Here is a 13,146-nt window from a genome sequence, read left to right as displayed (position 1 = left end):
GCTGGAAGTCCAAGCCCCTCGCACACAAAACCTCCTTTACCCCCTCCCTCCAACCCTTCCTAGGCCGACCCCTACCCCGCCTTCCTTCCACTACAGACTGATACACTCTTGAAGTCATTCTGTTTCGCTCCATTCTCTCTACATGTCCGAACCACCTCAACAACCCTTCCTCAGCCCTCTGGACAACAGTTTTGGTAATCCCGCACCTCCTCCTAACTTCCAAACTACGAATTCTCTGCATTATATTCACACCACACATTGCCCTCAGACATGACATCTCCACTGCCTCCAGCCTTCTCCTCGCTGCAACATTCATCACCCACGCTTCACACCCATATAAGAGCGTTGGTAAAACTATACTCTCATACATTCCCCTCTTTGCCTCCAAGGACAAAGTTCTTTGTCTCCACAGACTCCTAAGTGCACCACTCACTCTTTTTCCCTCATCAATTCTATGATTCACCTCATCTTTCATAGACCCATCCGCTGACACGTCCACTCCCAAATATCTGAATACGTTCACCTCCTCCATACTCTCTCCCTCCAATCTGATATTCAATCTTTCATCACCTAATCTTTTTGTTATCCTCATAACCTTACTCTTTCCTGTATTCACCTTTAATTTTCTTCTTTTGCACACCCTACCAAATTCATCCACCAATCTCTGCAACTTCTCTTCAGAATCTCCCAAGAGCACAGTGTCGTCAGCAAAGAGCAGCTGTGACAACTCCCACTTTGTGTGTGATTCTTTATCTTTTAACTCCACGCCTCTTGCCAAGACCCTCGCATTTACTTCTCTTACAACCCCATCTATAAATATATTAAACAACCACGGTGACATTACACATACAGAATATAAGTTACAATTGAATTTTTACATAGAATGAAGGGTACAGCTAAAGGATCTAAGGATATTTGTACTGCTTGACCTAGCATTCAGAGAACACAATAAAGCAAATGTTGCCATGGTCAGAAGAATGATGGGATGGATTATTAAGCTTTAAGAATAAGACTCCACACCCATCACAGACATGATTTGTTAACCACTCTTGCAGATTTAAACGAGGCATTGCTCATAGACTCAAGCTTCATGTGGTGTATGACAATGTCTTTAAGGTTCCAGTACAGGGAGTGATAGTGGATCAATGATTATCCAGCTTTGTTGGAAGGAGGGTGCACCATATTTTCAAAAAATGCTATAGAGACTTATTTTCTTATGGTCTCTTGTTTGTACACTCCTTTTCTGCATTATTTAAGGTGATCTGTATGGGCAGGACTGCCTGATAATGATTGACGTTGAATAACCACTTGCCAAATAATCGATCATCTATTGTCCGTTGTATTAATACAGTTCTGTATATGAATACTTGATAAAAAAATAGTCATAATTATGGTGGTTAGTTAATTACAGCATTTCACAGTACAGAAAGTATATGGGACAAGTCACAAGAAATGATGAGACCTAAGACATTCATTGATCTACACTACTACTGATTGCTACATATAGGATGGTTAACATTGGAAGCTACCAACACCTCTGTATATTTGCAGAAACATAGAGGAGACTGACAGGTGTGTAGGCATGTGAGGCTACTAAAATTGCATTAAATATCAAGAATTACAAGAGGCTTCCTTCCTTACTTTTTTTTTACTTTTATCAGAGAAACCTTTACATCAGCAGCATGAGCAGTCTTCTTTGCTCCATGGCCAGTGGAACAGAGGAGAGAATCTCTGTAACACATGATCATTGTGGGACAAAATGAAAAAAAAAATTTTTTATAATAATCTTGTGGTTGAAGTATGTTGTCATGCTTTTTTCATTCATCTAGGAAAGCAAGGTGAATGCACTTCATGAAATTGGAACAGCTGGCGTAGTAATTCAAGTGACTGGTACCAACTGGCCACGACCATCTTACTCACTGCTGGTAACTGGACTCTGCCGCTTCCGATTGCAGTCCATCATCCAGGAGCATCCATATCCAGTGGCAATTGTAACACAGTTGGATGACATAAAAGATATAACTGATGAAAGTGAGTTGCTGTGAAGTTTTTTACTACATTATTTAAAAATTAAATAATACAGTGATGTAAAATTGATTTTGGATTATCTATAAGCTCAGCATTAATGTTTTAAGTAAATTAAACAAACCCCTTAGCCTTTTATTGGATTAATTTTATGAAAATGTGATTTAATTGTCCTTTTCTGTATTCCTTAGAGAGTTCTACAGGGGTTAGTCTAAGATTTTCTACATTTATTTCTTGTAGTAAAAGTTTTAATCCTTCCATGTAGTATACTACTGTATTATTTTATTAATTTTAACATGGCCATTTCCTACCGAGGCAGGGTGACCCAAAAAGAAAGAAAAAACTCTCATCATTTAACACTTTCACCATCATTCATACATAATCACTGTCTTTGCAGAGGCACTCAGATACAACAGTTTAGCAGTCCCTCCAAACTGCCAGTATCCTAAACCCCCTCCTTTAAAGTGCAGGCATTGTACTTCCCATTTCCAGGACTCAAGTTCGGCTAGCTGGTTTCCCTGAATCCCTTCACAAAATATTACCCTGCTTATACTCCAACAGCTCATCAGGTCCCAAAAACCATTCGTCTCCATTCACTCCTATCTAACACACACATGCATGCTTGATGGAAACTGTAGTATATATACTGTTGAGGCTGTGTTTGAGTGTGAAATCAGTCCCTGACTGCACCCTAGCTATATTCTAGCAGACTTGGCAGGCTTGTAACTCTACTCACTGTGGCTTTTATGCTAATCTCTGTGAAGAAACAAGTAATAAAGCCAGTTTATTTACACTGTTAATATGTCTATGGTTTATTGAGCAAGGCTTGACTGGCCTGGTGCCTCAGGTATTGCTGGGCACCTCATCAAGGTGTCTTACCTCTATGGATATTAGTATATATAATATCCATAGGGGTACTATATAATGTATTTATATAGTACCTCTTATGGATATTATGTACTAATATTCATAGGAGGTACTCTATAATGTACTTACATAGTACCTCCTTCACATATGGCATAGCCAAAGCAGCTTCTGGAATTCTTTAGTAAATATTACTAGCGAAGACATTTTTTTTTTTACTCGGCTGTTAGTTTTTGAATGCACATAGTACTGTAATAACATTGCTTTCTGTCTTTCAGATGATGAACAACCTACAGAGTTGGTGTCGGAGTTCAAGGAAGCTGCCCAGAAACTCATTAACCTGTTAGATATCTCTGTACCAGCAGTTGCTAAATTGAAGGTATTGAAGATGTTATATTGCTTAAAGAAATTGTGCTTTTAAATGTAAGATAAAAATATAAGTTCCACCCTCTCTCTTTTTTTTCGTGTGATTCATTTTACGAGAGGTTTGCTGAAAACATTGGAAACAGCACTGTACAGTATTTAGAAGATCCATGCTAGACCCCATTCCCAGACATGCCTGTGACCAATTTCAAAAGTTTTCCTACTTGGTCAGCTTGGCCTTGGGCCAGGCTTGCTATAACTGGTTAATAGCATCCTTATATAAAACACAGTACAGTGGACCCCCGGTTAACGATATTTTTTCATTCCAGAAGTGTGTTCAGGTGCCAGTACTGACTGAATTTGTTCCCATAAGAAATATTGTGAAGTAGATTAGTCCATTTCAGACCCCCAAACATGCACGTACAAACGCACTTACATAAATACACTTACATAATTGGTCGCATTGGGAGGTGATCGTTAAGCGGGGGTCCACTGTATTATGTTAGACATACTACTGGTAATTATATTTTGTGTGATAATTGTATCAATAAAATTAAAATTTCACATTCAAAATACTATAAGCTATTTTAAATTAGGTAAGTTAATTCGAGTATTTAAATGTTTGCTTTAAAATTTCAATTCTTTCATAAATTTTTACAGAATGTAGAGAGAGACACTTAGATAATAGCAATCGCAATACCAGATTTTTGATAATGATGAATACAAACTTACAGTAGTTTAACAATATGTGAAGGAAGACTTTGAATATGCCATCATTTCATTACAGTAATCTGATATTTGTGGGTAAAAAAATTATCGTTAACCTGACTTTCAATTACAGGATTTGGTGGAGCGCGTCCCAAGTCGTCAACTAGCAGATGTAGTTGCAGCACTAGTCAGAGCCACTCTACCAGAAAGACTGCAAGTTCTTGATGCAATTGATGTTGCAACAAGATTAAGAGTTACCCTCCCACTTCTTCTGAGGCATATTCAGAGGCTTAAGGTTTGTGTTTTTTGGTTTATTCCTTATTTTGGGTTTTGACTTGCATTTTTTTAGACCAGCTTCACTTTTCACTTCTTATTCCTTGGCATGTTAATTAGTATACAGTATTTCAAAAAGTTAGTTTTCTTAGATCTAAAACAGAAAAGCTCTCAAGGTAAATACTCTGTGGTGCTTGTGTATCACTGGCTGGGAATATAACATGGTACATTTTGGTACATATGGTACATGGTACATGGTACATATGGAGAAAAAGAGAGAGGTTAAGAGAGTGGTGAAGCAATGTAAAAAGAGAGCAAATGAGAGAGTGGGTGAGATGTTATCAACAAATTTTGTTGAAAATAAGAAAAAGTTTTGGAGTGAGATTAACAAGTTAAGAAAGCCTAGAGAACAAATGGATTTGTCAGTTAAAAATAGGAGAGGAGAGTTATTAAATGGAGAGTTAGAGGTATTGGGAAGATGGAGGGAATATTTTGAGGAATTGTTAAATGTTGATGAAGATAGGGAAGTTGTGATTTCGTGTATAGGGCAAGGAGGAATAACATCTTGTAGGAGTGAGGAAGAGCCAGTTGTGAGTGTGGGGGAAGTTCGTGAGGCAGTAGGTAAAATGAAAGGGGGTAAGGCAGCCGGGATTGATGGGATAAAGATAGAAATGTTAAAAGCAGGTGGGGATATAGTTTTGGAGTGGTTGGTGCAATTATTTAATAAATGTATGGAAGAGGGTAAGGTACCTAGGGATTGGCAGAGAGCATGCATAGTTCCTTTGTATAAAGGCAAAGGGGATAAAAGAGAGTGCAAAAATTATAGGGGGATAAGTCTGTTGAGTGTACCTGGTAAAGTGTATGGTAGAGTTATAATTGAAAGAATTAAGAGTAAGACGGAGAATAGGATAGCAGATGAACAAGGAGGCTTTAGGAAAGGTAGGGGGTGTGTGGACCAGGTGTTTACAGTGAAACATATAAGTGAACAGTATTTAGATAAGGCTAAAGAGGTCTTTGTGGCATTTATGGATTTGGAAAAGGCGTATGACAGGGTGGATAGGGGGGCAATGTGGCAGATGTTGCAAGTGTATGGTGTAGGAGGTAGGTTACTGAAAGCAGTGAAGAGTTTTTACGAGGATAGTGAGGCTCAAGTTAGAGTATGTAGGAAAGAGGGAAATTTTTTCCCAGTAAAAGTAGGCCTTAGACAAGGATGTGTGATGTCACCGTGGTTGTTTAATATATTTATAGATGGGGTTGTAAGAGAAGTAAATGCGAGGGTCTTGGCAAGAGGCGTGGAGTTAAAAGATAAAGAATCACACACAAAGTGGGAGTTGTCACAGCTGCTCTTTGCTGATGACACTGTGCTCTTGGGAGATTCTGAAGAGAAGTTGCAGAGATTGGTGGATGAATTTGGTAGGGTGTGCAAAAGAAGAAAATTAAAGGTGAATACAGGAAAGAGTAAGGTTATGAGGATAACAAAAAGATTAGGTGATGAAAGATTGAATATCAGATTGGAGGGAGAGAGTATGGAGGAGGTGAACGTATTCAGATATTTGGGAGTGGACGTGTCAGCGGATGGGTCTATGAAAGATGAGGTGAATCATAGAATTGATGAGGGAAAAAGAGTGAGTGGTGCACTTAGGAGTCTGTGGAGACAAAGAACTTTGTCCTTGGAGGCAAAGAGGGGAATGTATGAGAGTATAGTTTTACCAACGCTCTTATATGGGTGTGAAGCGTGGGTGATGAATGTTGCAGCGAGGAGAAGGCTGGAGGCAGTGGAGATGTCATGTCTGAGGGCAATGTGTGGTGTGAATATAATGCAGAGAATTCGTAGTTTGGAAGTTAGGAGGAGGTGCGGGATTACCAAAACTGTTGTCCAGAGGGCTGAGGAAGGGTTGTTGAGGTGGTTCGGACATGTAGAGAGAATGGAGCGAAACAGAATGACTTCAAGAGTGTATCAGTCTGTAGTGGAAGGAAGGCGGGGTAGGGGTCGGCCTAGGAAGGGTTGGAGGGAGGGGGTAAAGGAGGTTTTGTGTGCGAGGGGCTTGGACTTCCAGCAGGCATGCGTGAGCGTGTTTGATAGGAGTGAATGGAGACAAATGGTTTTTAATACTTGACGTGCTGTTGGAGTGTGAGCAAAGTAACATTTATGAAGGGATTCAGGGAAACCGGCAGGCCGGACTTGAGTCCTGGAGATGGGAAGTACAGTGCCTGCACTCTGAAGGAGGGGTGTTAATGTTGCAGTTTAAAAACTGTAGTGTAAAGCACCCTTCTGGCAAGACAGTGATGGAGTGAATGATGGTGAAAGTTTTTCTTTTTCGGGCCACCCTGCCTTGGTGGGAATCAGCCAGTGTGATAATAAAATAAAAACATTTCAAATATACTGTTGTATCTGGGCGCCTCTGCAAAGGCAGCGATTATGTATGAGTGAGATGAAAGTGTTGAATGATGATGACAATATTTTCTTTTTTGGGATTTTCTTTCTTTTTGGGTCACCCTGCCTTGGTGAGAGATGGCTGACTTCTTGAAAAAAAAAAAAAATTGTTGAGATGGACCACTTATATCTGGACTCTTTGTATAATATGTCATGCACTATATAACTAATTCCTTTTAGGATGTCCGGGAGGCTGGTAGTGAAGAGGGAAACAAAGAAAATAGGATAGTGCACATCAGCCGTGGTGGCCGAAATTTGTTACCCGACCCAGATTCTCTGGACGATAGTGAAAATGAAGTGGCTGAATTGGAAGAAAAGATCAAGGCAACAAACATGCCAGAGGAGGTCCACAAGGTATTTACAATGCTGTAGTTTTTTAATATAGCTCATTTTCTGTGTATGAGAAAATTTACCAGAAGCATTTGATGTGGCTGTAATTTTTTTACATCATTGGCTCTCTCTCAACAAAGTAGGGTGACCTAAATAAGGAAATGCATTCACCACTCACTTAGTTGCTGTTCTGCCACTAGTGTGCTGACATCACAATTCACTTGGCCCTCTGACTGTAATATTCTTACCCTTCCTTTCAGAGTAGAGGCACTGCCCTCTCTGCCTCCAGGACTTAAATCTAGCTAACCATTTTTCCTAAATCCATTCATAAATATTACCTTGCTCACACTACAGTGGCATGTCTTACATTAAAGATGATTGGGTCTTTAGTTATTCTGATCTAACTCGCATAAACCTGCTGGATGCTTAATCTAGTGGCACTCAGTCAATATCTCCGTCCAACCGTTCCTGGGATATTTTGGCAGAATGCCGTCAGGTTATGGTAACGTACAGTAGATATGGTAACTAGACAAACTCCCCTTTTATATATTGTTTTTGTTATTGTTTAAAGGCCCAACTTTCTTTAAACACATTAGCATTCAAGTATTATACAGCCCCATTTATATAGACATTCAGCCACCACTGTTACACTTTAAATTGTTGCCCTGAGACTGCTTTTTTCCTTAAAAAACTTGATTACAGCTTTCAACAATGTAAGACTTATTCCATACATTGACAACACTGGCCATATCTCTTCCCTTTCCACTCTCCTCATTATATTTTCCAAATTCCAAATGCAGTATATTCATTTGTTAGCTTCCCTCTTCCAACAATGAGCCTGTGTTACTTTACCTGGGGTATACATGGAGAGGGTTTTGGGGGTCAGTGCCCCTGGGACCCAGTCTGTGACCAGGCCTCATGGTAGATAAGGGTCTGATCAACCAGGCTGTTACTGTTGGCCACACGCAACCCGATGTATGAATCACAGCCTGGCTGGTCAGATACTGACTGTAGGTGCCTGTCCAGTGCCTTCTTGAAGACAGCCAGGGGTCTGTTGGTAATCCCCCTTATGTATGCTGGGAAGCAGTTGAACAGTTTTGGGCCCCTGACACTTATTCAGTTGTTTCTTATCGTGCTAGTGGTGCCCCTGCTTTTCAGGGGGGGATGTTGCAGCATGTGATAATCTTTGGAGACATTCTTGAGAATATTAGCCTAGGTTATAGAGCAGTTACTCGAGGAATACTTAATTGATTAACGTAAAAATAGTAATTTGTTGCGTGGGTACTTAATGGAGATGTAGGAGTAAGGAATACACTTGAACGGTTGGTACACGTATATTGACAGAATCTTGAGGAAAGTGTAGCCCAGCCTACCTGTTCGGTTGTATCCTGAGGACGGAGTGAGACCACCCATACCCTACTCACATGGGCATAGCCTGGTGATGGCACAAACTAGCCACTGAGCCTAGCTGAAGGGATCCTATATATATTTTTTTTTTTGTTTTTTTCAACAAGTCGGCCGTCTCCCACCGAGGCAGGGTGACCCAAAAAAGAAAGAAAATCCCCAAAAAGAAAATACTTTCATCATCATTCAACACTTTCACCACACTCGCACATTATCACTGTTTTTGCAGAGGTGCTCAGAATACAACAGTCTAGAAGCATACACATATAAAGATACACAACATATCCCTCCAAACTGCCAATATCCCAAACCCCTCCTTTAAAGTGCAGGCATTGTACTTCCCATTTCCAGGACTCAAGTCCGACTATATGAAAATAACCGGTTTCCCTGAATCCCTTCACTAAATATTACCCTGCTCACACTCCAACAGATCGTCAGGTCCCAAGTACCATTCGTCTCCATTCACTCCTATCTAACACGCTCACGCACGCTTGCTGGAAGTCCAAGCCCCTTACCCACAAAACCTCCTTTACCCCCTCTCTCCAACCCTTTCGAGGACGACCCCTACCCCGCCTTCCTTCCCCTATAGATTTATATGCTTTCCATGTCATTCTACTTTGATCCATTCTCTCTAAATGACCAAACCACCTCAACAACCCCTCTTCTGCCCTCTGACTAATACTTTTATTAACTCCAACCACCCAGGGAGGTACTACCGTCCTGCCAAGTGAGTGTAAAACGAAGCCTGTGATTGTTTTACATGATGGTAGGATTGCTGATGTCTTTTGTCTGTCTCATAAATATGCAAGATTACAGGTACGTCTTGCTACTTCTACTTACACTTAGGTCACACTACACATACATGTACACATTTATTTATACACACTCATCTGAGTTTTCTTTGATTTTATCTTAATAGTTCTTGGTCTTATTAATTTTCCTTTTATATCCATGGGGAAGTGGAATTAGAATCTTTCCTCCGTAAGCCATGCTTGTTGTAAAAGTCAACTAAAATGCCGGGAACAATGGGCTAGTAACCCCTTTTCCTGTTAAGATTACTAAGTAGAATAAGAAGAAAATTGATCATATATATATATATATATATATATATATATATATATATATATATATATATATATATATATATATATATATATATATATATATAATCAATTTTCTTCTTATTCTTATTCTATATATATATATATATATATATATATATAAATATATATATATATATATATATATATATATATATATAAATATATATAAATATATATATATATATATAAATATATATATATATATATATAAATATATTTTTTTTTTTTTTTTATTTTTTTTTATTTTTTTTTTTTTTTTATATATATATATATATATATATATATATATATATATATATATATATATATATATATATATATATATATATATATATATATATATATATATATATATATATATATATATAAATATATATATATATATATATATATATATATATATATATAAATATATATATATATATATATATATATATATATATATATATAAAATATATATATATATATATATATATATATATATATATATATATATATATATATATATATATATATATATATATATATATATATATATATATATATATATATGGGTGATACAACTTAGGATATACTACACAAGTACAGTGGAACCTCAGATTTCGAACTTAATCCGTTCCAGGAGCTGGTTCTAAAGTCGAAAAGTTTGAAAGGCGAAGAAATATATCCCATAAGAAATAATAGAAATACAATTAATCCGTTCCAAAAACCCAAAAATATTCACAAAAAAATACATTTTATAGATAGTATTACATTATATATATAGGTCTTATATATATATAGGTAGTAGGTTGGTAGACAGCAACCACCCAGGGAAGTACTACCGTCCTGCCAGATGACTGTGAAACAAAAACCTGTAACTGTTTTGCATGATGGTAGGATTGCTGGTTTCTTTTTCTGTCTCATAAACACGCTAAGATAACAGGGATATCTTGCTACTCCTACTTACACTTTGGTCACACTTCACAGACACGCACATGCATATATATATATACATACATCTAGGTTTTTCTCCTTTTTCTAAATAGCTCTTGTTCTTTTTTATTTCTTCTATTGTCCATGGGGAAGTGGAAAAGAATCTTTCCTCCGTAAGCCATGCGTGTCGTATGAGGCGACTAAAATGCCGGGAGCAATGGGCTAGTAACCCCTTCTCCTGTATACAATTACTAAAAAAGAGAAGAAGAAAAACTTTATAAAACTGGGTTGCTTAAATGTGCGTGGATGTAGTGCGGATGACAAGAAACAGATGATTGCTGATGTTATGAATGAAAAGAAGTTGGATGTCCTGGCCCTAAGCGAAACAAAGCTGAAGGGGGTAGGAGAGTTTCAGTGGGGGGAAATAAATGGGATTAAATCTGGAGTATCTGAGAGAGTTAGAGCAAAGGAAGGGGTAGCAGTAATGTTAAATGATCAGTTATGGAAGGAGAAAAGAGAATATGAATGTGTAAATTCAAGAATTATGTGGATTAAAGTAAAGGTTGGATGCGAGAAGTGGGTCATAATAAGCGTGTATGCACCTGGAGAAGAGAGGAATGCAGAGGAGAGAGAGAGATTTTGGGAGATGTTAAGTGAATGTATAGGAGCCTTTGAACCAAGTGAGAGAGTAATTGTGGTAGGGGACTTGAATGCTAAAGTAGGAGAAACTTTTAGAGAGGGTGTGGTAGGTAAGTTTGGGGTGCCAGGTGTAAATGATAATGGGAGCCCTTTGATTGAACTTTGTATAGAAAGGGGTTTAGTTATAGGTAATACATATTTTAAGAAAAAGAGGATAAATAAGTATACACGATATGATGTAGGGCGAAATGACAGTAGTTTGTTGGATTATGTATTGGTAGATAAAAGACTGTTGAGTAGACTTCAGGATGTACATGTTTATAGAGGGGCCACAGATATATCAGATCACTTTCTAGTTGTAGCTACACTGAGAGTAAAAGGTAGATGGGATACAAGGAGAATAGAAGCATCAGGGAAGAGAGAGGTGAAGGTTTATAAACTAAAAGAGGAGGCAGTTAGGGTAAGATATAAACAGCTATTGGAGGATAGATGGGCTAATGAGAGCATAGGCAATGGGGTCGAAGAGGTATGGGGTAGGTTTAAAAATGTAGTGTTAGAGTGTTCAGCAGAAGTTTGTGGTTACAGGAAAGTGGGTGCAGGAGGGAAGAGGAGCGATTGGTGGAATGATGATGTAAAGAGAGTAGTAAGGGAGAAAAAGTTAGCATATGAGAAGTTTTTACAAAGTAGAAGTGATGCAAGGAGGGAAGAGTATATGGAGAAAAAGAGAGAAGTTAAGAGAGTGGTGAAGCAATGTAAAAAGAGAGCAAATGAGAGAGTGGGTGAGATGTTATCAACAAATTTTGTTGAAAATAAGAAAAAGTTTTGGAGTGAGATTAACAAGTTAAGAAAGCCTAGAGAACAAATGGATTTGTCAGTTAAAAATAGGAGAGGAGAGTTATTAAATGGAGAGTTAGAGGTATTGGGAAGATGGAAGGAATATTTTGAGGAATTGTTAAATGTTGATGAAGATAGGGAAGCTGTGATTTCGTGTATAGGGCAAGGAGGAATAACATCTTGTAGGAGTGAGGAAGAGCCAGTTGTGAGTGTGGGGGAAGTTCGTGAGGCAGTAGGTAAAATGAAAGGGGGTAAGGCAGCCGGGATTGATGGGATAAAGATAGAAATGTTAAAAGCAGGTGGGGATATAGTTTTGGAGTGGTTGGTGCAATTATTTAATAAATGTATGGAAGAGGGTAAGGTACCTAGGGATTGGCAGAGAGCATGCATAGTTCCTTTGTATAAAGGCAAAGGGGATAAAAGAGAGTGCAAAAATTATAGGGGGATAAGTCTGTTGAGTGTACCTGGTAAAGTGTATGGTAGAGTTATAATTGAAAGAATTAAGAGTAAGACGGAGAATAGGATAGCAGATGAACAAGGAGGCTTTAGGAAAGGTAGGGGGTGTGTGGACCAGGTGTTTACAGTGAAACATATAAGTGAACAGTATTTAGATAAGGCTAAAGAGGTCTTTGTGGCATTTATGGATTTGGAAAAGGCGTATGACAGGGTGGATAGGGGGGCAATGTGGCAGATGTTGCAAGTGTATGGTGTAGGAGGTAGGTTACTGAAAGCAGTGAAGAGTTTTTACGAGGATAGTGAGGCTCAAGTTAGAGTATGTAGGAAAGAGGGAAATTTTTTCCCAGTAAAAGTAGGCCTTAGACAAGGATGTGTGATGTCACCGTGGTTGTTTAATATATTTATAGATGGGGTTGTAAGAGAAGTAAATGCGAGGGTCTTGGCAAGAGGCGTGGAGTTAAAAGATAAAGAATCACACACAAAGTGGGAGTTGTCACAGCTGCTCTTTGCTGATGACACTGTGCTCTTGGGAGATTCTGAAGAGAAGTTGCAGAGATTGGTGGATGAATTTGGTAGGGTGTGCAAAAGAAGAAAATTAAAGGTGAATACAGGAAAGAGTAAGGTTATGAGGATAACAAAAAGATTAGGTGATGAAAGATTGAATATCAGATTGGAGGGAGAGAGTATGGAGGAGGTGAACGTATTCAGATATTTGGGAGTGGACGTGTCAGCGGATGGGTCTATGAAAGATGAGGTGAATCATAGAATTGATGAGGGAAAAAGAGTGAGTGGTGCACT

General features: G+C 38.3%; 1 protein-coding gene across 2 annotated transcripts in view; it reads left to right on the top strand.

Moving 5' to 3' along the window:
- The window catches only part of LOC128696661 (lon protease homolog 2, peroxisomal), a 55,657-nt gene that overhangs the window by 5,678 nt on the left and 36,833 nt on the right, over positions 1–13,146 (top strand). For both annotated transcript variants that reach the window (XM_070094473.1, XM_070094471.1), the window contains exons 3-6: positions 1,830–2,031; positions 3,168–3,268; positions 4,094–4,255; positions 6,848–7,021. In XM_070094473.1, the coding sequence (XP_069950574.1) occupies positions 1,830–2,031; positions 3,168–3,268; positions 4,094–4,255; positions 6,848–7,021 (639 nt within the window). The remainder of the gene's footprint in view (positions 1–1,829; positions 2,032–3,167; positions 3,269–4,093; positions 4,256–6,847; positions 7,022–13,146) is intronic.

This window comes from Cherax quadricarinatus, chromosome 46 (assembly GCF_038502225.1).
Source record: "Cherax quadricarinatus isolate ZL_2023a chromosome 46, ASM3850222v1, whole genome shotgun sequence".
Lineage (NCBI taxonomy): Eukaryota > Metazoa > Arthropoda > Malacostraca > Decapoda > Parastacidae > Cherax > Cherax quadricarinatus.
This window is presented reverse-complemented; position numbering and strand designations above follow the sequence as displayed.